The 25,432-nt window shown below is 40.9% G+C and overlaps 1 protein-coding gene across 1 annotated transcript in view; it reads right to left on the bottom strand.

Moving 5' to 3' along the window:
* Positions 1-12,914: 12,914 nt before the first annotated feature.
* LOC133457428 (helicase ARIP4-like) overlaps positions 12,915-25,432 on the bottom strand; it is a 41,884-nt gene continuing 29,366 nt past the window's right edge. The window contains exons 7-22 of the mRNA XM_061736700.1: positions 23,985-24,118; positions 23,636-23,832; positions 22,396-22,599; positions 22,153-22,291; positions 21,888-22,065; positions 20,603-20,821; positions 20,395-20,513; positions 20,178-20,302; positions 18,792-18,891; positions 18,412-18,617; positions 17,426-17,601; positions 17,119-17,315; positions 15,917-16,104; positions 15,717-15,806; positions 14,461-14,556; positions 12,915-14,364 (exon numbers count right to left, since the gene is read on the bottom strand). Coding sequence (XP_061592684.1) covers positions 13,442-14,364; positions 14,461-14,556; positions 15,717-15,806; positions 15,917-16,104; positions 17,119-17,315; positions 17,426-17,601; positions 18,412-18,617; positions 18,792-18,891; positions 20,178-20,302; positions 20,395-20,513; positions 20,603-20,821; positions 21,888-22,065; positions 22,153-22,291; positions 22,396-22,599; positions 23,636-23,832; positions 23,985-24,118 — 3,291 coding nt within the window. The 3' untranslated portion in view covers positions 12,915-13,441. The remainder of the gene's footprint in view (positions 14,365-14,460; positions 14,557-15,716; positions 15,807-15,916; positions 16,105-17,118; positions 17,316-17,425; positions 17,602-18,411; positions 18,618-18,791; positions 18,892-20,177; positions 20,303-20,394; positions 20,514-20,602; positions 20,822-21,887; positions 22,066-22,152; positions 22,292-22,395; positions 22,600-23,635; positions 23,833-23,984; positions 24,119-25,432) is intronic.

The raw sequence follows: 25,432 nt of genomic DNA, 5'->3' as shown, positions 1-25,432 counted from the left end.
CCAACTTTTTAACACAATCAGCGTGTAAACACGGAAGGGCTAAAGCTGGGCGAGCTGTCACAACCTGGTCTGATTATTCACCAATACGAGATTTCTTCTGGGTTTAGGGACCGTGAAACCTGTGTGAATGAGAGCCAGTCCCTGGATATCCAGTCCCCGGACCTCCAGTCCCTGGACCTCCAGCCCCCGGATCTCCAGCCCGGTCCTCTGCGGTTCCTCCTCCTCTCTCTCCCGCAGCTAGTGTAGCAACAGGCCGTCAAAACAATGTGACTGCCGGTCCACCACAACACGAGCCAGTCAGCGAACAATTGATGTTTTTTTTCCGCTACTTCATCTTCCACCGTTGTTTTTGATGTTTCTCGGTCCTTTCTCGGGCGCGTTGCTTCATTAAATAGTGGTTTTGGCAGCCCCTCGTCCTCCCAGGATCACCACTCTGCTAACTGCCCTGCGCCGCTGCCACCGTCATCAGCAGGTCGGTCCTGTGACGTCACGTAACTCCTCGGAGCACGGAACTCTGGGAAATTGAGTTGTTTGTTTATTTCGGTAATTTCCAAAGAATTCAAATACAAGGGGAGATATGCCTTGGACTGGAATATTCCCACTAGGTGATCTGTGAGCATATAATGTGCCTATCTACTGTTATCACCTGTCTCTAGACCTCCCCCTCGTTGTTCTGTTTTGTTTTGTTCTAAATTAGTCTAATTATTTAACTTAGGTATTTATACATTTATATTTTTGTCATCTTGATGGTTTTATCTATGTCATTCATTTAGGATTTTTGAAGTTTAATTATGTATGTTATTTATTTGTTTATCTGTTTTTATTTTCATTAACCTCGTCCACTCTGTTGTTGTTCTATGTACTGTATTATTATTATTATTATTATTATTATTATTATTATATACTTCTACTGTACATAGATGGTAGTTGGCACAGTATGCGGATAGATGACTGAGGCGGTAGCTGGGGAGGCGGTAGGACTGGAGGAGTGTGTCCGGGGGGTGTGGGGTTGCAGGGTTTTTATTTATTTATTTATTTATTTATTTATTTATTTATTTATTTATTCGTTTTTTTATCCTTTTTTTGACAACCCTACCTTGAGTAATTTTATTTTGGATGGTGGTATGTTTTCCTTCCTGTTTTGATACCTTTGTGATTGCAGAGAGCACTTGTTTGTTGTTTAATGTCTGTTTCATTTTGATAAAAATCAATAAAAATCTATAAAAAAAAAAAGAATTAAAATACAAAATAAATGAAAGAAAACAAAACAACAAATAATCATGATATTATCCTAATATTGCATTAGACCAAAAATATATAAACAAAACAAGACCGAAAAGGTGTAGGCTGAAGCTTAGCTTAGTACCCTTTTATAATCAATTTCTGTCAGCTCCTACATACTGTATACCGATACAGAGCAGTAAATCAATGAAAAGAAAAACATTTCATATACTTTTTGTATATTTAAAACTTTCAATATACTTCATAGACCTTTTATCTATTTAAGTTCTGACACTTACATAAACACTCATACAATATGATATGAGTTCATACACGCCACAAAAAAACCAGGCAAGGCAAGTTTATTTGTATAGCACAATTCAACACAAGGTAATTCAAGTGCTTTACATCGACATTAAAAGCGGCAAGACACAATTAAACAGTAAATAACAAATAAAATATAAAAAGTAAAATGTAATCAAATTATAAGAAAATAAGTAAAATAATAAAAAGCACAAGTTGTTAAAAAGTAAGGGCAGTAGAGTACTACTACTACGACTACTACTGTCATTTAGTAGATGATTTTATCCAAAGCGACATCTGAGATAACAACACAAGCACAAAATCACATAGGAGGGTACAGCTGGATAAGTGCTGGTCAGACTGCTGAGAGTCCACTTGTACACAGGTGCTGTCACGCCAGTGATAGAATATAATTTTTTTGTATATATAAGAAAGCTACATCTAAAAGTGCGTGCAGCTTACTAGATGCAGAAGTGCTAAGAGCTGAGTCTTTAGCTTGCTGTTAAAAGTAGGTACAGACCCTGCGGATCGGACAGAGAATCGGATCGGAGAGAGTACAGCAGGTAAGTATTTAATTTAATTTAATCAGAATCAGAAAGAAGTTTATTGCCAAGTAGTTTAACACATACAAGGAATTTATTGTGGTGATTGGTGCAGTACAAAAGAACAAATAATATTAAAAGAAAAAATGTACAACATGTTGGTTTTAAAGTGCCAGAGTAATGAGTCTGTACCAAGATGACCTAGGATGTGTGTTAATGTGACGCATAAGGTCAGAAGTGGGATCTTTACATTAATGTAATGTAGGAGTGGGGTGGGGGGACAGTCTGTGGTAGACGGGGGACAGGGGGGTCCGGGGCCTTGTTGACGAGGCCAGCTACAGTCAGGAAGAAGAGTATGGTACGCTTCAGTAAACAGTAATGTTTTTATCCTGATTTAAAGGAGCTGACAGTTGGAGCAGACCTCAGGTCTACAGGAAGTTTGTTCCACCGGTGAGGAGCAGAATAACTGAACGCTGCCTCACCTTGCTTGGTTCTGGTTCTTGGGAACCACAACAAACCAGATCCAGATGAACCTCAGGGGTCTGGGAGCTTCAAGAAGAAGAAAAATCAGGTTTATTTTGCCAAGTCAGGTCAAACAAGACAGGGAATTTGACTTGGTTATTTCGCTCACTGTACAGTAAATAGACTAATGATGGCTCTTATTAACGTATATACAATTTAAAAAAAAGTGAAAGGTGTAGCAGTATGAGATAGACGTGGTTATTGAAAAGTGCATTATTACAGCATATGATTGTGGTTATTATTATTATTAGCATTATTATTATTATTGCACAGTGATTGATTACTCTGAGACTCTATGAGTGTTGAGAGTTCATCAGAGCAACAGCTTGGGGGAAGAAACCATAGACATATATACATAGAATACGGCCGATAGTTGAACCTCGGATTCAGGAGGAACAATGCGGTTTTCGTCCTGGTCGTGGAACACTGGACCAGCTCTATACCCTCCGCAGGGTGCTCGAGGGTTCATGGGAATTTGCCCAACCAGTCTACATGTGCTTTGTGGATCTGGAGAAGGCATTTGACCGTGTCCCTCGTGCCATTCTGTGGGGGGTGCTGAGTGAGTATGGGGTCCGGGGCCCTCTATTAAGGGCTGTCCGGTCTCTGTATGATCGAAGCAGGAGTTTGGTTCGCATTGCCGGCAGTAGATCAGACTTGTTCCCGGTGCATGTTGGACTCCGGGAGGGCTGCCCTTTGTCACCGGTCCTGTTCATAATTTTTATGGACAGGATTTCTAGGCGCAGCCAGGGGCCGGAGGGGATCCGGTTTGGGAACCTCAGGATTTCATCTCTGCTTTTTGAATGAATGAATGAAGTTTATTCAGTCATTGCAACACAAAACAACACCAAAAAAACATTGTACACAGCATTAACTATTAAACCAAAAAAATGTGTTGAACAATAACTGAAAAGGCATAGGCAGAAGCAAATTGCTTATAAAAGCCTATCCTATATTAACAACTTTCTATTTTTGGCTACCAACCTCCAGAAAACCAAAAAGAGAATAGAAAAGCAAAGAAACAACAAAAGCAAAGAAACAATAGAAAAGCAAAGAAACATTGACAGATGGTCAATTGCACTTATAAGCTTCAAAAATAGCTTTACAAACCATTTTCTTAAATACAACAAAAGAATGACATGTTTTTAAATTTATGTTGGCATCATTCCAGAATTTAACTCCAACGATGGAGACACATCTCCTTTTCATACCTTTTTTAGCCATTTGTACTGTGAAATTACAGACACCTCTAAGATTGTAACGAGTCTCCTGAATTGAAAAGAACCTCTGTATTGGGTCAGGGAGCATTTTTGATTTTGCTTTAAACATAATTTGCATGATTTTAAAACAAAACAAATCATAAAATGTAATAACATGAGAATTTAGAAAAAGTGGATCTGTGTGAGCGTAGTAATCAGCCTTATTGATGATACGTATGGCTCGTTTTTGAAGTTTTATTATTGCATTTAAGGTGGTTTTAAAGGTGGATCCCCACAATTCCACACAGTAAGATAAATAGGGAACAATCAATGAGTAGTAAATCAAATGCAAGGCCTTGGAATTCAGTATATTTCTGGATTTATACAGGATTGCGAGTGATTTTGAAATTTTCCCTTTAATATATTCAATGTGTTGTTTCCATGTTAACTTTTGGTCGATGACAACGCCAAGGAATTTAGTCTCAGAAACCCTTTCAATATCAACATTACATATTTTTAATTTAATATTACCATCACTTTCATTTTGATTCCCAAAAACCATGAATTTTGTTTTCTTAATATTTAGAGATAATTTATTGACATCAAACCAAGTCTTGAGATTTTCCAGCTCCCTTTCTACACAACACAAAAGTTCCCTTAAATTCGTACCAGAGCAAAACAAATTGGTATCATCGGCAAATAAAACATATCTAAAAAAATCAGTTACATTACAGACGTCATTAATATAAAGAATAAACATTATTGGACCAATCACTGAACCTTGAGGTACACCACAAGTAATCTTTCTAAAGGCGGACATAGTATCATTAATTTGTACACACTGTTGTCTATTACCTAAATAACTTTCCAGCCAAGAATGAGCAACCCCTCATATTCCATACATCTTTAATTTCTTCAATAGCTGTTTGTGATCTATGGTATCAAAAGCTTTCTGCAGATCAATATACACTCCAATAGAACACTCGTTATTTTCATTTGCATTTGCTATTTCTTCTACCATTTGCATTACTGCAAAAGCAGTAGTTCTACTTTCTCTGAATCCATATTGATTTTCACTTAATAATTCATTTTTATTAATGAACCGATTTAGTTGTTTCACAAACAATTTCTCTAAAATTTTTGAAAATTGCGGTAAAAGTGATATTGGTCTGTAATTTTCCATACAGTGTTTATCTCCATTTTTATGAATTGGGATCACCTTTGCTAACTTCAAGTTGTTTGGAAAAATTCCTTTTTGGAAAGAAAGATTACAAACATAGGTCAAAGGTCTGACAATATAATCAATAACATCTTTAATAATTACTGTATCAATGGAGTATATGTCAAGTGATCTCTTATATTTTAATTTTCTTACAATTTCAATAATATCAGTTTCATGTATTCCACTTAGAAACATAGAACTGACATTAGTGTTGATCAAATTAAACATATTTTTATTGTCATCGGATACAGTAATCTGTTTTGCCAGCGAAGCTCCAACATCTACGAAGTAGTCATTGAACTCGTCAACAATATTTTTTAAATCATCCACTTTATTATTAACTTTATTTATAAAATAATCTGGAAGTTCTGAGTTATTACTTTTATTCTGAATAATATGATTGATTACCTTCCAAGTTTTTTGTATGTTATTTTTACTGTCCGCCAATATTTTACTATAGTATTCCTTCTTTTGAATCCTCATAATGGTGGTTAGTTTGTTCTTATAGCGCTTATATTTTTCCTCACTATCACTAGTTCTCTGCTGTAAAAACTTTTTGTACAGTTGATTTTTCTTATTACATGCCCTTTGCAGACCTTTTGTAATCCATGGTTTACCTTTATATTGATCTTTCACCTTACACATTTTTATAGGACAATGCTTATTAAATAATTTTAAAAATATAGACAAAAATGCATCATATGCTAGATTTGGATCATCAACATAAATCTCGTCCCAATTACAACTCCTAAGATCCATCCTTAAGGCTTCAATTCTTTCTGATGTTTTCAATCTCCTTAATTTGCAGGAAGGTTTATTTTTATCAACCGAGCATTTGGTATTTAAATTATGCACAACTACAAAAACAGGAAGGTGATCACTGACATCACTTATGAGTAAACCGCTTGTTACTTGATGATGAGTATTCGTAAAAATATTTGCAGATGATGTTGTCCTGTTGGCTTCATCGGACCGGGACCTTCAGCATGTGCTGGGGCGGTTTGAGGCCGATTGCGACGCGGCAGGGATGAGAATCAGCACCTCCAAAACCGAGGCCATAGTTCTCCATCGGGAAAGGGTGGTGTTCCTTCTCCTGGTGGGTGGAGAAGTCCTGCCTCAGGTGGAGGAGTTCAAGTATCTCGGGATCTTCAGAATCAGAATCAGAATCAGAATACTTTATTAATCCCAAAGGGCAATTCATTTATACAGTCGGCCTGTCCATAGCAACAACACATAATACACCAAACGGCCAACATCCACGACCACATCAGCAACAACAACCACAACCAGTGACAGCACAGCAGAGCAGAATGCAAATACTTTATGGTTCACAGTCGTTCATAGCAAGAAAACTTAAAGTTTCATTTTGCATTTAGCAGCCTTATGGCAGACGGAACAAAGGAATCTGCATAGCGGTTTGTTTTCCGCACCGGCACATAATACCGCCGACCTGAAGGCATAATTACAAAGTGGTTGGCCAGAGCATGATCAGGCTGGGAGAGTATCCTGTCTGCTTTCTGCACCACCCGTGCTTTCCAGAGAGAGCAGAGGTCTTTAAGCTGGACTCCAGTAATTTTAGAGCAAACCCTAACAATGTCGTTCAGACACATGACATCTCCCCTGCCTCCGAATGAGCAGTTTGTAGAAAGACCTGAAACTTTCTATACTATAAAATCCACTTTTTTGTTATGATGTAAACAAAACTGTCCACGCAAATCTTGTTCACGAGTGAGGGAACGATGGAGCGGGAGATTGACAGATGGATCGGTGCAGCGTCCGCAGTTATGCGGTCGATGTAGCGGACCGTCGTGGTGAAGAAGGAGCTGAGTCGAAAGGCGAAGCTCTCGATTTACCGGTCAATCTACGCACCTACCCTCACCTATGGTCATGAACTTTGGGTAGTGACCGAAAGGACAAGATCGCGGATACAAGCGGCCGAGATGAGTTTCCTCCGCAGGGTGGCTGGACGCTCCCTTAGAGATAGGGTGAGGAGTTCGGCCACCCGGGAGGAGCTCGGAGTCGAGCCGCTGCCCCTTCACATTGAGAGGAGTCAGCTGAGGTGGCTTGGGCATCTGTACCGGATCCTCCTGGACGCCTCCCTAGGGAGGTGTTCCAGGCATGTCCCTCCTCCCTAGGGAGGTGTTCCAGGCATGTCCCTCCTCCCTAGGGAGGTGTTCCAGGCATGTCCCACCGGGAGGAGACCCCGGGGAAGACCCAGGACACGCTGGAGAGACTATGTCTCTCGGCTGGCCTGGGAACGCCTCGGACTCCCCCCGGAAGAGCTGGAGGAAGGAAGTCTGGGCATCCCTGCTGAGGCTGCTGCCCCCGCGACCCGGTAATGGATAAGCAGAAGAAGATGGATCGATGGATGGATATATAGAGTACATAGACGCTTCATCGACCGCTGGGTTGCAAGAAATATGGCCGCCATCCTACCCATAAGACAGCATAAGACAGAACAGTATTGAAGATGCCAGAACGCTGTGCCGCGTATAATCATAGAACCAAGTATGTGTTCAACATGCAAATATTTTCCGAAACCGTGATAATGCATACTCTTCATATAAAATACAAATTTTAGAGTGGTAAAGCTCTGTGTGAAATTTGCTGTAGTACAAAGTATACAAAGCAGTCCTCTTTCAGGGCTTTTAGCATATGTGTAAATATAGTTTGTGATATATATATATATAGTCCAGGTTAAAGGTTGCCACATAGGTGAGGAGGTAGGAGAGGCCTGCCAGGAGTCCTGCTGACACATTAACAACTGCAAAAAGATAAGGAACACCATATATATATATATATATATATATATATATATATATATATATATATATATATATATATATATATATATTGTGTGTTTTGCAAAATAGCCTACCTATTATACTCACATGGCAGAATATTCTATTACTGTTAAGCCTACTATGAATATTAAAATACGCCGAATCATGGGTCCGGTATCATGCCTAGATATATGACGTTTGCAGAAAAAAACCCTGTGAAAATCAATTTTGTATTCTGCGAGTTATGACTGATTAAATGCGCTGACACTTAACTGCACCAGCCAGACAGATGACACAGTCATTTGCCGGATAACTAACGTTAACTAGTTGATGCCACTTGGGCCTCCATCGATACCGAACCTTCAGTATACAGTCTGTTTAGAACCATGTGTGCAATTTTTTAACATTTATTCTGAACAATATGTGGTTACTTAGGATTTGTTCAGGAATTCTTTTTGGCCCTACAGTAGGTAATATTAGTATGTTTTATATTATTTTTAAACAAATTATTTTATTTGTTTTATATAAGATATTAAATCCTGAATAAACACTAGATTTAAGGTTACATATAATTGTGTTAATTATATATCCACACAATGCCTTTTTTATTGTGGCATAACATAATAAATATACATAAATAAACATTATAGTTTTTTTTTTTTTTACTGGGAATCAATTATATTAATCAATGCTATGCCCAGATTTTGCAAAACAGTTGTATCTGTATGCAAACTTATAAAATAGAGGCTTTTTTTTCTTTTCTTCAAAATGAAGATATACAGTATATTCTGATTAAGGCACAAAAATAACAGTTGCATTGATTTTATTCTGAAAATCCAAATTCACATATGTACAGAGACACCATTTACATTTAGTTTGCAACAATGAAACAGGGAACACGTAGAGATTCCCCCACTCAATCATAGAAAGGTGAGCTCTCATCATAAACTGAATAGAGATGAAACAGAGAGACATATGATACCGTACTCATTGTGCTTCATGATCCATCCCCAAGTTGACACACAAGCACACACCTTTATGCAGAGACTAGTGTACTCTGCCTGGCTACGGCTGATAACGCTAATGTACTCTAGTGTATGACTTTGATTCATAGGCACAATTCATTGTGAAATTATAGTTATATGGTGATAACAGCTTTGGTTTTGAACCGTCATTGGAGCTGGCTGTTTTGCTCTTTATTTATCAGGCACGCTCAAGTGAGCTGATTTGGCCCTAAAGCCAAGGCCCTCTGTGTACAGAACAACATTAAATTGAACAATACACTCCCCGTTATCATTCACGCGCCTCCCTTGGCCAGTGTTTCATCTTCAATATCCTCTTTCTGGGAACAGGTCAGAACTTCTGTTAACCTGCAAAACAAATGTGATTTTTGGAAACGAATAGGGGGAACATGTGTTGTCTTATGTGTGTTGATTAAATGCAGATCAAGAATTTCCACATTGTGGGACTAATAAAGGAAAGTTATTATTAAACTGATGATCATGAATTTCATAATCAAGTCAATCAAAGTTGGTGAACACAAAACAAACATGGATTTATTTCAGCCTCTGCATTATATTTCAGTCTTACTACGGTGTTAAATGAACAACAGGAGTAGATATGTCAAGAGCAGCTGCAAGGGGAAGGATTTGACATTATTTTACACAGATACAACCAGCATTTGTCATTAGTTGATCCAATTTCGGTTTTAAACATTTGTTTCCCTCGAAGCTCATATCTACTTACCCTTATTTTAAAATTGTAAGCATGTTTAAAATAAGGGTTAGTAGATATGAGCTTCGAGGGAAACATATGATTGAAAAACCAAAGTCTAGGACTAAAATTAAAGATCAATGTATTACTGTAAGGGGTGTAAATATATGGAATGCACTTGATGAAAAATTGAAGATGTGCCAGTCGATTCATGCATTCAAACATTTGTTTAAGTTTAATGTGTTTGAAAAATATGAGGGATCCAGTAGATGGTACTATTACGGAATTATGTTCGGGATTGTGTAAACAATATGATTTTTTTGTATGATGTTTTGTATGTTTGATCTGAATAAGTTGATCATGTGAGAAGGGTAGGCGTAAATAAGCAATAGCTTCAGCCTATTCCTTTTCGGTTAGGTCTCTTTATTATGTGAACTAATGCTTTCTGTTGGTGTCTAAATTCTGAATGACCTGGCCGAAATAAATATATTTTCATTCATTCATTCATTTCATTCATTAAACATGACAATTATATCTAAAATGTTTGTGGTTCCTATTTTTCTCTCAACAACACGGCTTAGACAGTTCTCTAAAAATTGCAACACGTTTCGACTTTTAGTACTTTGTAATTATGGTTCGTTCATCTCATTTTGAGGGAACAAAAACACAAACTAGAGTGAGAAACTATTTGTTGTCCTGATGTGTATTCTTAGATTTGCCACCATAATATTTCATTCATATGTTACCATTAGGAGGGTTTTTTTTTTTTTAAATTGTGCTGCTCAGTTAAAAATATCCATTAACTGATCAGACTGATCAGTGCAAAGTTGAATTATCTCAAGATAAACATAAGCTACACCATGGCCTTAAAATAAGGTTATAAAATGTCAACCTAGTATATTTTCAAATTTTTAAGGCTTTTGTTGTGTGTGTGTGTGTGTGCAGATGTTGCTGAAATGGCAGCTGTAAAGAAAGTAGGAAAAGTATTTTTTTAGAGCACAGTTCTTTTATTTACAAACTTCAAAAAAAGAAAATAAAAAAAAAAAGATTTAAAGTGATTCAAAGTCATACACATTATGCATCGATAATCTACACAACAGACTATGAATCAAGCCAATCCCCAAAGACAGCAGATTTAATCTCTTCCCCGGATAAAATGGAATTCAAGACAGTCGGACTGGCTTGCCCGACCTAATTGGTTTATATAAATAAATATGTAAATTCAAGTAGAAAGCTGTGAAACTAAAGAGCAGTCAGTCTGCACAGCAAAAGGCCGAGCCAACAGCCTAACAGTTCGACACTGAGGAAACTCGTTTGCCATCGTAGGACGACGCGGGTGGACAATTCTGTCGATATGGTCATGAACTATCAAAAAAAGAAAGCACTTGATATCATTCTTTTCTTTTTGAGTAGTTGGACTGCCTCAGTTTTTGACCCCAGTACCTGTGATTGACCTTACATGCACTCAAATGGCTCATAATATTCTGATTGAATACATTTGTATCCGCGTTTCCGAGCTCAAAAAGACCAGAACATGCTTTCCCCACTGCGCAGTGAGTCAGAATATCAACACACCCCCCTTGTCTCTTTCTTTTCATCTTTTTTGGGGTGGTGGGTGAATCACGATGAAAAGCTGATTAATCATCAGGTACACCATTTACCCTTAATGTCGTCAAGATCCTGAAAGTTTATGTGCTCAGCAGCACAACAACTGGTTGGTCCACATGCAAGTTCTGCACAGGTTCACATGTGTCGGGTCAGACTGGCTTACTGTCAGTTGTTCTATAAAAAGATAAAGAAAAAAAAACAACAAAAAAAACAACAGTAACATGACCATAAAAATCTCAAACAAGTTAATAAAGAAACAAATGGAACCGAAAAAAAAAGACATTGTACAAAAATAAAAAATACAAATGAATAAATATGCAGTCATAAATAAATTAATTTGGTAAATTCAAACATTTTAAAATGAGAAGAGGAAGAAAAAAATAATAGAAGAAAGAAACATGAGTAAACTAACAGTTTCAGAACGAAGACCAGACCCATGGAAGAGAAAGGCCGAGAAATGCTGAGACTTTGCTGGGGGATGTCTTTCAACTGAGAGCGAGTTGGTTCTTAAAGCTCTCGTAGCAAAGTTTAAGGAGAACAGACGGTGCTGATCCCGCCGGATCTGCAGGATGAAGGTTTGCCGTCAATCTAAAAGGAATCCTGCTCCCTAGAGAGTGTTTGCAGACGTCTCCTCCAGGTTTATTACAAACGTATACAGATTTGTGTCTCTATTACAGTGCAGAAATGGATATGGACTTCTCGACCGTGAAGGTGCCGTGGAGAACGTGCCGCCGCGATGGGCCGGATTTGACACTGCTCTGTCAACATTATTTGGTCTCTTGGTGGATATTTTTATGTTCTTGTGCATTTCTCTGAACTATCCCTCTCTCAAAAAAAGAAAAAAAAAATCCACAAAAGTTTGGTTTTGCATTTACATTATTTTCCGTTTACAAAATAAGATGAAACGAAGCTCAAAAAAATTAAAGGGGGGGGGGATTCAGAAATAAATCCAGCAGAGCAGAGGCGAGCTGTGTGTCACTGAACTAGGTGTCCATCCTTTTTTTTTGTTTTTCTCCTTTAAATGAATCCTTTTATAACCCTTGAAAACACGACACGTTGATACGAACACAGTAACGGCACGAGCGTAACCACAACTCAGGGCTGCAAGCTCAGTTCTGCCGGGGTTGTACGAGTACATATAGGCTTGAGTGAGTGTTTTGCATCGCTTTACGCTAGGCTACAGTAAGACTGCGGGTGAGATCCAGAGAGCCGTGACGACCCGCTGTTTCTCTTTACCTCTCCTCTCTCACAGCTAACATTCAGAAAGATGGAGGCAAAAAGGCATTTTCTGTTGGTTGTTCCTCTGCTTTCGAGCAGGAGACCTCACTAGTTTCGTTTCCTCAGTTTCACCTGGCTGATTTTAGGCAATCGTTTTAACTTTTAAAAGTAGATTACATACAATACAGTACACAGAAGAAAACCAAAAAAAAACAGAGAAAAATTACATCTTCCCACGTCCCATGCCTAAATAGAAGGAGTCTTTCCCAAAAGGCCTGGTAGAAAGGCATTTGATTAAGCGTACATTCGTTGATTGTAGTTTTAAAGTCTTGAACCTCATCCTCACCAAGCCTGACGGGTTTCTTCCAAAAGTCAAGATGATGCCATTATTTTTTTTTTTTCCCCGTCAAGAACAAAAATGTACGACATGACCCCTTTTCTGGCAGTGAATTCTGTTAAAATAAATTGCTTTCTAAAACTTCGGTTTGATCCTCCAACTGTATTCAGTAGCAATATACAACAAGATGAACACTTATCGTTGTAGTTATTTAGCAAAATTTACTACCAGCTACTTCAACTTCAAAGCTTTTTGTCTTTTTTTTTTCTTTAAAAATGAGCAACTCCATCCTATGGCTGTTTTTTTTTTTTTCGTCTTTTTTCCTTAATTCGATGAAAGCAAGTCTTGGCAATAAGCAAAGCTGTAGAAGTAGGATCTCTAGAGTACAACTAGTGGCCGTTTGTAGGTACTGCAGGCCCACACTCAGCAGCACTCAGTCCAGTGATGAGCGTTGTAATGCCGGGATTTGACGAGAGATTAAAGAAAAACAAACAAACGAACAAACTTGAGAGCTCAGAGTCTTCAGGTTTTCTTTTTCTTCCTCCCTCCGAGTCTTATACACGCTTTCTCAGTTTCACCCTCGGACATTTAGCATCGATATTTCTCGTTCTGTGTCCAGTCTGTGTTCAATCGTCGTTGGATCTGTTTCTCCAAGGCAGTGCAAAGGAAATGCTTAACACCTCTAACCGTCTTTTTTCTTTTCTTTGTCCGTGTAACTTTTGAAACCTGTATTTTGGAGAATAGAGCCTCCTTGTGTCGGTAAAGAGCTGAACGCCTCACTGCCTCCTCACCTCGATGAAATCATCTTCATCGTCATCAGAGCTGCGGACTCGGCCGACATCCGGGGCCCGGTGGCCGTCGGGCCGCGCTGAGGGGGAGAAGGATGAAGGTGAGGATGAGGAGGAGGAGTTGGAGGCAGCAGTGGGGGGGTACTGAGACAGGAAGCTGGCTCCGGCGGGCCCCGGGGTGGCGGCCGGACCGGGCAGCCCCCCCGGGACCATGGACCCTGAGTAGAGGCTGGCCAGAGACGGGCCGTACGAGTAGCCCGGGGGCAGCAGGCCCGTCATGCCCGCCATGCTGGGGCTCAGCATGAACGGCGGCAGCGTCCCTGGAAGAGAACCGGCGGTAGAGACGGAGGGAGCGGCGGTCGTCGTTAGCGACGACGGGGATGAGGAAGCGGGGGCGCCGTTTAAGCCGAACACGTCCGGGTACATGTACCTGGGGTCGCCCAGCTGAGGGCGGGGGGGCTGGAAGTAGTTAGAGCCCGAGCCCATGTAGAGAGGATGCCCGAGGGAGCCGCCCAACATGGCGGGGCCCAGACCCGCGGGGGGGCGGCCGTAGCCGCCCACGAAGGGGTAGCCGTGCGAGGAGGGAGGCGCTGACGAGTGCTGCTTCCTGGCCCGCTCGTCGGGCGGCGGGGAGGAGGCTCGGCGCTTGGTTCGGAAGTCTTGAGGGGCGTCGGGGTCCACGTTAGCGACGGAGGCGTCGTGGTGGCTCAGGCTCAGGCTCAGGTCCGCCCCGCTGCTCCCCGCTGATCCGTCCGTCGGGCCGCGCGTGTAGCGCTGCAACTCCTCGACCATCCCGGGGTTGTCGGGGGAAACGGGGGAGGAGCCGGCCTCGGGTACCGGCTGCCCCCCGTCAGGTGACGGGCAACCGTTACTGCCGTTGGCTGAAACCACCTGCGACGGGGCTTGCAAGTCTGAAATACAAACACAGGATGGTTTTATTACATTTTATGAATGAGTCAAAGCTCTTGACTTCTAACAGAGTTCAGATTGGGAGACTAATCACTCACCTGTGGGTGGCGCTGTCACACTCTCCTCCACCGTCTTGGCCTTGTTTGCTGCTCTAATGGCAAAGATTCGACCATCAGACGTCCTGATATAAGTCCCTAAAAAAGTCAAACAGTGGAAACTATTAAAAAGTGGTACACAAGAGGCTGAATTCCTGTAACTTGACTTTTTTTGTTTTGCAGTGCAGTAATCCCTCGCTATAACGCCGTTCACCTTTCACAGTCTCGCTGCTTCACGGATTTGCATCGTGTTCTGCATTCTGATTGGCTAAACAGTCTCCCCGCTACAAATATAATCGATGGTGGCATGTCGGTTTATAAGAATCTTTTTTCCCCAGAAGAAAAAAAGAACAACTACCCATAACTATGTTCTTCTCTCGAAAAAACACACGTGGCAGCTGCAGTCAGAAGAGCAGTGAAATACACGCCAGTAACAATTTTACCTACTGTACTTAATGTATTTTTTTTCGTAATCATTTTTCATTTCCTCCCGTTCAAATCCAGTTACTCGGGTCGCAGAGGGGCGGTGCTGATCTCCGAAATTTGAAGCCTTGTATAATAATTGTAAAAAATAAAAGGTAACTACCTCACAGATTTCACCTATCATGGGTTCTTTTTGGAACGTAACCCCCGCAAAACGAGTGAATAGAATAGAATAGAATAGAATAGAAGACTTTATTTATCTCCCAGAGGAGAAATTATGTCGTGCAGCAGCCAAAACACACGCACGCTTTATACAAAAAATTTCAAATAGAAATAACCAATAAATAGTTAAATAATAAAAAGAGCAATATAAAAAGTAGAAAAAGAGTATGTACAAGAGAGAAAAAAAAATACTAAACACCAAAAAAAATGGATAATATTTACAAAAAAATTACAAATAGTGTGATTACTGTATTCAGTCAGTCTGACCAACAACAAACCGGAACTTGCAATAACTTTACATGACACTTATTCCTTTTTTATCCATATCATTTTATTTATGGCACTGCACTTTTTTTTTTTTTCCTATTTTTTTTATCTTTAATTTTTTTATCTTTTCATCCTTATATGGGTGTTTGGCTTTTGGGGTGTTTGATTTGTATATAACAGTGCTGTGTGTTTGAGACGGAGAGGTCAATTTCCCCGGAGGGAACCTCCCAAAGGGATTAATAAAGTTGTCTGAATCTGAATATTCTGATTGCATGAGACTCATAATCCTGATTAAAGTTTCTGCCTCACTCATATTTATTTATCATATTTAGTTCACTGTGTCGTACCTTTTGTGCCTCTGATAACATGAATACTCTCTCCCGTGGCGATCCTGGCCTGGACGTCCGAGGAGCTGTTAGTGCCTGGAATCACGATGTCTGGAAGAGAATCAGCAACAGATACTCAGGTTTACGTTTCCAGAAAAGTCAACCGTCATTAACTATTTGCAAAAACAGATGGAGGGTTAAAAAAAAGAAGACTTGCTTACCATTAGTGGTGACAATCTTCTGGACAAACACGCCTGCTTTCTGCAGACAGTTGACCGGGAAGGAACCGAGACTGGATCCGGGGGAACCGCGGTCCGGGCCGGAACCTGCAGCCGTCTGGGGAACCGGAGCCGGTGGAACCGGTCGGACGCTGGCCACTGGTTTCTCCTCACTGCGAGGGGGAGGACGCCTAAGCACAGATATTCTCCTATTATTTTCCATGTTTTAAGTAAGATTTTATCATATGGGGACAGATAATTTGTGCTGATTACAAATAATATATTATATTACAAATAATAGCACTGACCAAAACACCTGCAGAAATACTGCAGGAATGACATAGCAGCAGTTAAATGCAGCCTTCTGTAAGCTTTAAATATCCACTGGGTTTACATCAAATACATCAAAACACAACAATAAAAAACTGTTTTCTGAACTTATCAATATGACTCTGTCCTTCATAGGATAAGTAAAATGGATCACTGCAAAAACTCAAATCTTAACAAGAATATTTTTCTTATTTCGAGTTAAAATGTCTCATTTTAGTAAAAAAATCTCATTACACTTAAAACAAGACTCATCACTGGAAAAAACAACAATTTTCACCTGTTTCAAGTAGATTTTCACTTAAAATAAGTAGAAAAATCTGCCAGTGGAACAAGATTTTTTTGCTTGCAATGAGAAGATAAATCTTGTCCCACTGGCAGATTTTCCTACTTATTTCAAGTGAAAATTTACTTGAAACAGGTGAAAATTGTCAAATAAGTTATTTTTCTGGTGATGACTCTAAATGTTGAAATAGCAGTAAAACCACATTCATTGATGAAATGACATAAGGGATGGAAAGGGGGGATGGCAGTTTTACAGGGGGGATGATTGACTGTTTTTATTTCATGAGGGGGTTCCATCCCCCCTCATCCCCCCTCAACTCCAGTACTGGATGTAACCCTTTCAAAACTAAACTTTTGCTTAAAACCCCCCCCAAAAAAATCCTCTAAAACCCAAGGATTTCCTGGACAACTCAAAGCTGCCCACTTAAACCTTTTACATTTCATCTTCTTAAGAAAATTGGAACATAAAATATCGATTACGAGAAATATGTAAGACCATTTGGCCTTTTTCATGTAACAGTTTGCTTATTGGTCTGAGGACACCTACAGTAAGTTGCATTAGTTAGGAAGTGTTAAACAGCAGATTGACTGACCAGTTCCTCTGGCTGAAGGCGGGGATGTTGGTGAGGCTCTGGTCGCTGGCGGGGTAGTAGTGGGCGTAGGACGGGCGGGTGTACGGCACCGACGCCCTCTTCTCCTCCTCGTAGCCCTTCCTGGCAGCTTTCTTCTCAGCGCGGCTCAGCTTCAGCTCCCTGCGGTCGATCAGCAGGGACTCGTGGGGGAAGGGTTGCTGGAAGGGAGGCGGGAGAGTTTGGCAATGAGCCTTCGGTCTTAATAAAACACACACTTCTGTAAGTTCAGAACATTCCCACGCTCTGGGTCTGTGGAGGAGACTCCCACCTTGGTGATCAGGTGAGAGTAGAGGCGCAGCGCCTTCTGCAGGACGCCCTCCATGCCGTCCTCGGCCTGCAGCTGCACGTTGAACAGGCCCGGCTCCTCCTCCACAAAATGAAGGAGCGACTCCACTTCCCTCCTGGTGAAGGTCAGCACCGGGTTCAGATCATCCACCACGCGATCTGCGTTGGGAAACAAAATTGGTTTGCTAAAATTAAAAAGGCAAAGATAAAAATACATGTATTACTCAAGAAAGACCATTTTTCCATTGTCACAGTTCAACCGCTCCAACTTTCCAGCAAACACTTGAGGCAGTTCACTTGGTCACACGACAATTTCTCGGCTCAAGAACTTTGGTTTAAACTGATAGTTAAACTTCATATAAAAAGGTATATTTAGTTTAGTTTTACAGAGACGAACTTGAAAAATGTTTGAAAAAGTCTGAAGCGTGGGAGTGGGACGGGAAACATCCTCTGCATGAATGGGAATCGAACACATTAGTGTTCTTCCACGGAAGAACTTTGGTTTAAACCGATTGTTAAGCTCCATATAAAAAGGTAAAGCCTGAAGCGTGGGAGTGGGACAGAAATAAAAACCAATCTACCACAAAAATGTTCTGGCAAATTGATGTTCGCTGCCAAATATCTTCATTCATAAATCTAAAATCTGCCTGCGCTCCTTCTTTTCTCTCTGGATGATTCTGCTGATTCTGCATCATAAAAATGATCCACACTTCTTCTCTGCTCAGTACATTGGTTTTATTTATATTATTTATATTCAGAGTGAAAGATTGATCCTGGCTCATGTGGAATCAATGCAAACAATTAAATGCATTCAATTAAAACCTTCTGACTCTGCCGCAAAAGGACCTGGTGGACGTCAGTGAGACATAAATTACATCTCAAAGGCTTTGTGAACAGAATTGCTCCCGTGTGGGGATGTGCAGATGTAATCTACTTTAATGATCTTTGATTGTGGAGGTAGTTTCTCACCAGACATGCCCTGTTTGGAGATCTGCCGGTCGTAGATCTTCTTCTCCAGCGTGAAGTCGCACACCAGCCGGTAGATGTGGCACGGCTTCCTCTGTCCGTAGCGGTAGACGCGGCACACGGCCTGGGCGTCGTGGCAGGGGTTCCAGGAAGCGTCGAACACCACGACGCGGTTCGCCCCGATCAGGTTCACGCCCAGACAACCAGCCCTGAAACCCGCAGAGTTGGAAAAGAGAGTTGGGCCTGTTAGTTTGGTTTTTAGTTTCACCTTGATGTCCAGACCTGACACTGTGTGTGTGTGCGTGCGTGCGTGCGTGCGTGCGTGCGTGCGTGCGTGCGTGCGTGCGTGCGTGCGTGCGTGCGTGCGTGTGTGTGTGTGTTACCTGGTTGACAGCAGGAAGACCCACGCTGAGGTGTTGGAGGGATCGTTGAACTGGTTGATGAGTCTCTCTCTCTCTGAGGCCGTGGTGCTTCCATCCAGTCCTTCAAAACATCACACAACCAACTCAGAGTTACCACAAACCAGTAGCTCTGGATTCTGTTGTGCTTCGTCCGGTTTCCGTGTCATCCCATCTTTTTATCCCAATACATCTTTTATTGTCTTTTTTTTTTTACCAAGATTCATGGTTTATTTTACTTTTATAGTGCAAATCTATCCCTGTTATGTGATCTATGGGTGACTTTAATTTAAGTATATATACAACTAATGAAACAAAGTTTATGCCAGAAAAATTACAGCTCATCACAAAAAATCTAAAAAAATACAGATAAAGTCCTTGTGGAGACATTAATGAATTCATAAATATTCTTAAAACAGAGGTCAACACAATAAAATCTGCAGGGTTTGAAGTTTGAGTAGATTTATAGACCAAACTGTATCAGTTATAGTACACTTATTCAGTTTCTATTTTACTGTATTTTTTTTATTTTTCATAGTTATAATTTATATTTATCGTTTATTTAGCCTGAGTTCATGTTGCCCTGAACATGTATCTGACTTTCAGCTGCTGTAACACCTGAATTTCCCCTCAGGGGGTCAATAAAGAACCATCTTATCTTATCTTATCTTATGTTATCTTATGAGAACTCACCAGCAGGTGGCAGCACTAGTTTTCAATCGACGGCTGTCTTCAAAATCACCCACTTGCTCATTAATCCACACCAGTTTTGTGTGGAGGACTATTTTCCACGCTCATCATCTTAATGAAAGGATGCTTTTGGAGGAGTAAATTACTCTGCGCTCTGTTCCCCTCACTAATGCACAATTAAATGTTCCAAGTCAATAATGCGATACTTTTCTGTGACGTGCTGAATGTTTTTCCAACTTATTTTACCCAAACAAGGAAATGCAAAACCCTTTAAGCTGATATTACTACTTTCTACTCACATTTTAGAAATGTTTAGGTTTTTTAAGTTTAAGAACAACCATGCAACACAAACATGACTTGGTTGAGAGGTTTTGGCGTTGCAGGTTAACTATTTGCTGCCTTATTCCAGTGCAATGGCATGGCATGATGGTATATATTTGCTGAGTTACTGACAATTCTGCAGCACTTTTCAGAGTGGTGAATGATTATATTATTAGACTTAGAATATTAGACAGACAAACCCAACAAATGTATAAATATAGTTTGCTTTATGTTATGAATAAATCTTCTCCTCTTGAGAAAATTCATGACAATTTCCAGAAGATTCATCTGCCTCTTTGCCTAACAGTTGCACAGTTGTACACATTTGGGACACCAGGGCACCAATAAATGCTGACTCACTGTAGTAGTTGAGGTTGCGGACCCAGTTCTGGTTGGGTCTGTCTTGGCTGGCCGTGTAGGGTGACGAAGGTACCGGCCTCTTGGCCAGGAAATCCTCAATCACCGTCAGCGTGGACAAGCTCTGACTGCAGACAAGACAAGAATCTCATGATGTAAATAAACACACAGCTGAGAGAAGTCGGAGACGGATATGATTATTATTAGTTTGAGTTTTTACCTAAACACCAGGAGTTTGTCTCCGTTTCGGACACTCTCCTCTATCAAGTGGAACAGCAGCACCATCTTCGCAGAATTCTCCAGGAGGCCGGGTTTGTAGTCGGACATGATGTCCTTGGCCTGGATGTGAAGAGACAAGCTGCTGAAACCGCTTGCAGATGGAATGAATGCATGCACGTTTGCGGGCACCATTTCCAGGGAGCACGTACCCATTCGTAGGTGATGACCTGGTTGGCTTTCTCCTGCAGCTGGCTGAGACTCAGCCCGCCGATGGGGGGCGGGTTGTCTAAGGTCTTTGGCTTCTGGCCGGGTGCAGTGGGACATCGGCCGTGAGCGCTGGAAGTCATGTCATCGAGGTCCAGGTCCTGCTCGCTGGGCAGGTTCTCCTTCTGCAAGGCCTCGTACAGCACATCTGGATGGTTCCAGATCTGAACAACGACATTCATTCATATTAAGTAATGTAAGTATTGAAAGAGGGGATCATATCACATTTCTTGGCGTGATAATTGATAAAAAAATTTGCTGGAAAACTCACATTGGCTATGTATGTTCCAAGATTGCAAAGAGTGTGGGTGTTATGAGGTGATCTAGGTTCATACTTAACCAACAGTCTCTACTTATATTACTTATACTTATTATATTATATTATATTATTCTTTTGTTTTGCCATATTTGAGTTACTGTGTGGAAGTCTGGGGTAATGCGTATAAAACCAACCTGTTGCCTCTATATATATTACAAAAAAGAGCCATACGAATAGTTTTCAATATCAGGTTCAATGATCACACTATCACAATCTACTTTTTCTTAAGGCCTCTGCATTACATTTTTTTGACTTGGTAAAATTGAAAACTGCACTAATCATGTATAAAGCGAAAAACTATCTTCTTCCAAGTATAATTCAAAAATTATTTCATGACAGGGAAGGTTGTAAAAGGTATGACTTAAGAGGAAAACTTAAATTGCAACAACAAAGTGTAAGATCAACTCTTAAAAGTATGTGTGTTTCTGTTGGAGGGGTTAGTCTGTGGAACAGCTTAGAAGATGAAATTAAACTTAGTCAAAGTGTCAGTCAATTAAAAGTAAGTACAGAAAAGCAGTCTTTGAAATGTATAAAAGGGAAGATGAGATAAATTGATGTAAAGAAATGAAATGATTGAGGGGAAGAGGGGTTTAAGGGAGTAACTTTGTGTTATGGTTGTCTTTTTTATATGTGTGTTGGCGGGGGATGGAAATTAATAAGCTTTGCTTCTGCCATCCCCTTTTCAAACAGTGTTTGTTTTTGTTTTGTTACAGTGCCTGTTGTTGGTATTGTTGTTTGTTCTGTTCAATGGTGTCCTGTAACTTTCTGTTCTTGTTTTGTAGTACGAGAGTTGTGGTTTTGTGGGTTTGAAATAAATGATTGATTGATTGATATTTAGACGAACGAGAATATATGACAACCTAAATCAAAGAATTTAACAGGTAGATTTGGAAATGTGCTCCTCTCATCACCTTGCAGCACACGCAGAAGGCCTTGAGTGGGTTGAGACTGAGCCAGCCGGTGTTTCCTGCCTCTCTGAAGCGGTTCATGAACTCCGTGTAGAGCGCCCTCTGCAGGGGAGACAGGCGTACCAGGATCACATGCTCTTCCTTGGAGGGGAGCTGGTCCCTCAGGACGTCGTGGCCTCGCCTGGATTCAAGATGAGTAACAGTTAATACCCAGAAAGCATCACTTCTCATTTATTCTCCCTGTGAAGTCTCTGTCAGATAAAGTTACCTTTGCACAAAGCCCTCCAGCAGGCTGTAGAGGACGTGGCTCCTGTACCTCATGAACTGGACGTCCTGGGGTGTGCTGTCAACGCACTGTCCGTTCAGAATGGGACGCTCAAACATGTTGCTGAACTCCTGCCGTGTACCTGGAATATGTAAAAGATGGAGATCAACAGGAAAGCATCGGCCTGCAGATGCAACGGCGTGGAGGAAGAATTCCCCTGAAATAAAGCAGAGGTCTTGTCTTTACCCAGGAAGTCGGGGCGGACGAAGTCCACCATGCACCAGTATTCAATCAGATTGTTCTGGAGCGGGTAGCCGGTCAGGACCACACGGCGACGCGTTTGGATGTTCTTCAGAGCCTGAGACGTGGTGGCGTGGCAGTTCTTGATGCGATGCCCTTCGTCACAGATCACAACATCTGGACCGGGTCGCGCCAAGGCTTTCTCCACACCTAAAAAAGAGAAGAGACAACAATTAAATGAGATCAGGAGATGCAAAACAAAATCGTGAGGCCACTTTATTGAGCATCTGAAGTAGGGATGGGCGGTATGGACTAAAACATTTATCACGATAATTTCTGGCATTTATCCCGATAACGATAAAAATGACGATAAAAAAAATACCAATTCAACTCCACCTTTTTAACTATAAATATATCACCACATTCAGTCTTTGGAGCCCCCAAAACACTGCTCTAAAAGAATAATAAATGCTACTAACTACACCAATTAAATTGAATTAATAAAAACCAATTAAATTAGTACACCTGTACTGCAAAACTGGAATGACTCAAGCTCCTCGCTCTCAGATCCGCCATGTTTGTTACACAAACACGTCATCAACGGGAATTTATTTCTTTCTTTCTTTCTTTCTTTCTTTCTTTCTTTCTTTCTTTCTTTCTTTCTTTCTTTCTTTCTTTCTTTCTTTCTTTCTTTCTTTCTTTCTTTCTTTCTTTCTTTCTTTCTTTCTTTCTTTCTTTCTTTCTTTCTTTCTTTCTTTCTTTCTTTCTTTCTTTCCCGCACACGTACGTTGTTCGCCGATTTAACACAGAACCATAAATCCGGCTTTACACAAAAACGTCATCAACGGGAATTTATCGTTTTTACCGCGAGATGACAAATTCTTACCGTGGGGAATTTTTTTGACGGTATATCGTGAACGGTAAAATATCGCCCATTCCTAATCTGAAGTAACTGCCGAACTAAAAACTTCAACAGAGCACAATTCTTTCCTAAAACTCCCTGTTCCCATCTGCTGTTCTTTGGTAGCGGACGAGAGGTCGGACCGTATGACTGAGGTGCTTTGAGAAAACCTGCTGCAGATATTTAACTGAGATCTCAGGATATGGGGTCAGCTTCTGGAGAAAGTGTCTCAATTAACGATTTAAAACTCTTCTATCATCAAACGTCTTCCCGCGTTTCACCCAACTCAGTTTCTTTCCCGTTTTCTTGCCCTGAAAAGCCAACGTCTTTCCTTGTGTCACCAACCTTTAAGCAGCTCCTGCTGTCTGTCTTCTTCGTCCAGGTCGACGACATCGGCTCCTGCCGTTTTCTTGCTCCTCTTCTTCCGGCCCGCTACAAAGCTTTTTTTCATGGACAGGAGGCGGTACATCTCGTAGCCCATCAGCAGCACGCCGCCGTCCCGGGCCCAGGCCTCCACCACCCGGGCCCGCGTCGCCGTGTTCCTGCCGAGCAAGACGAGAGGACGACATCGGTTACTGACCCGTACAAAATGAGTACAAAGTACAAAAGTAGAAAAAGCTATTGTAAGAGATAAAACTCACTATAGAGTAAAAACAAATGCTTTCTAAATAATTTTTGTTCAAATATCACTCACTTGTGTTCATCGTTGAGGATGTGAACCTTGAAACTGCGAGGCGTCACCACTGCGGGGTCGTTGTCTGAAGGCAGCGCCTCTGCAGGCGGGACCCAGGTGTTGAACTCTGACAGCCAGTTCTGCAACGTGTTCACCTGGAAGGAGGTGATAAATATGTCATCCAAATTAGCATCAGTCGTCTAATCTCCTCCCTCTTTCTGCTTATACAGGACTGTCTCAGAAAATTTGAATATTGTGATAAAGTCCTTTATTGTCTGTAATGCAAAAATGTCATACATTCTGGATTCATTACAAATCAACTGAAATATTGCAAGCCTTTTATTATTTTAATATTGCTGATCATGGCTTACAGCTTAAGAAAACTCAAATATCCTATCTCAAAAAATTTGAATATTCTGGGAATTTTAATCTTAAACTCTAAGTCATAATCAGCAATATTAAAAGGCTTGCAATATTTCAGTTGATTTGTAATGAATCCAGAATGTATGACATTTTAGTTTTTTTTAAATTGTATTACAGAAAATAAAGAACTTTATCACAATATTCAAATTTTCTGAGACAGCCCTGTATTTAAAGCAGCTCAAAAGGACTTTAGTTCACATGAGAAATATCAGTTTCAATGTCATTTGAAGGAATATTTGATGACTTTTAGGATGCTTGCTCTTGAGTCCCTTCAAAATGACTTTGGACTCTCAACTTGACGGGACAGCCAAGTATCGATTTATGACACTATTGGCGCTTTTCCACTAGTACCTACTCAGCCTGGCTCGACTCGGTTTCGCGCTTTCCCACTAGCGGTCTAACGTGCCGAGTAGATACTTTTTCTGTACCTATTCTGCCGAGGTTTTAAGCGGCTGAGTCGGCTGTATCTAACATCATCACACTACAGGCCACCGACTGGTCGGGGGGTTGGAGTCAGACGTCTGAGTAAGGATGTGACATCAGTGAAAGAGCGACTCTGACGTCGGCTTCTCGTTCATTTTATTCGACAGGCAATGGCAGCGCAAAAGTCTGTTTGGTGATCCAACTCTGAGGTGCAGATGTTCATAAACCTGGTGGCTGAGGAGAGAATTAAAAAGGGATCTAGACGGGCGATAAGGAACGACCAGATCTACCAGGAGCTCTGTCACTTCATAGCTGCTCGCGGCTCCAGCTGACTTTTCAGCAGCGCCGAGACAAACTAAAAAAGATTAAAAAACGTCGCCGCTTGAAACTTCTTTCACTTCCACAGACACAGACCCAGCAGCACATATACATCATCTCCTTCATGTTTTACATCTTTAGTGTTGTTGTCTTCTTCGTTTAGATCACACAATCAAATATGTCACAGCAGCTTCACTCCAACCTCCTACTTCTGCTCCAGGTGAATTGTTATGGAAAAGAAACCGAGCCGAGTAGGTACTAGTGGAAAAGTGCCACATGTCATCGCTCCCCATGCCAAACATCGG

Source organism: Cololabis saira, chromosome 12 (genome assembly GCF_033807715.1).
Source record: "Cololabis saira isolate AMF1-May2022 chromosome 12, fColSai1.1, whole genome shotgun sequence".
Classification (NCBI taxonomy): domain Eukaryota; kingdom Metazoa; phylum Chordata; class Actinopteri; order Beloniformes; family Belonidae; genus Cololabis; species Cololabis saira.
This window is presented reverse-complemented; position numbering and strand designations above follow the sequence as displayed.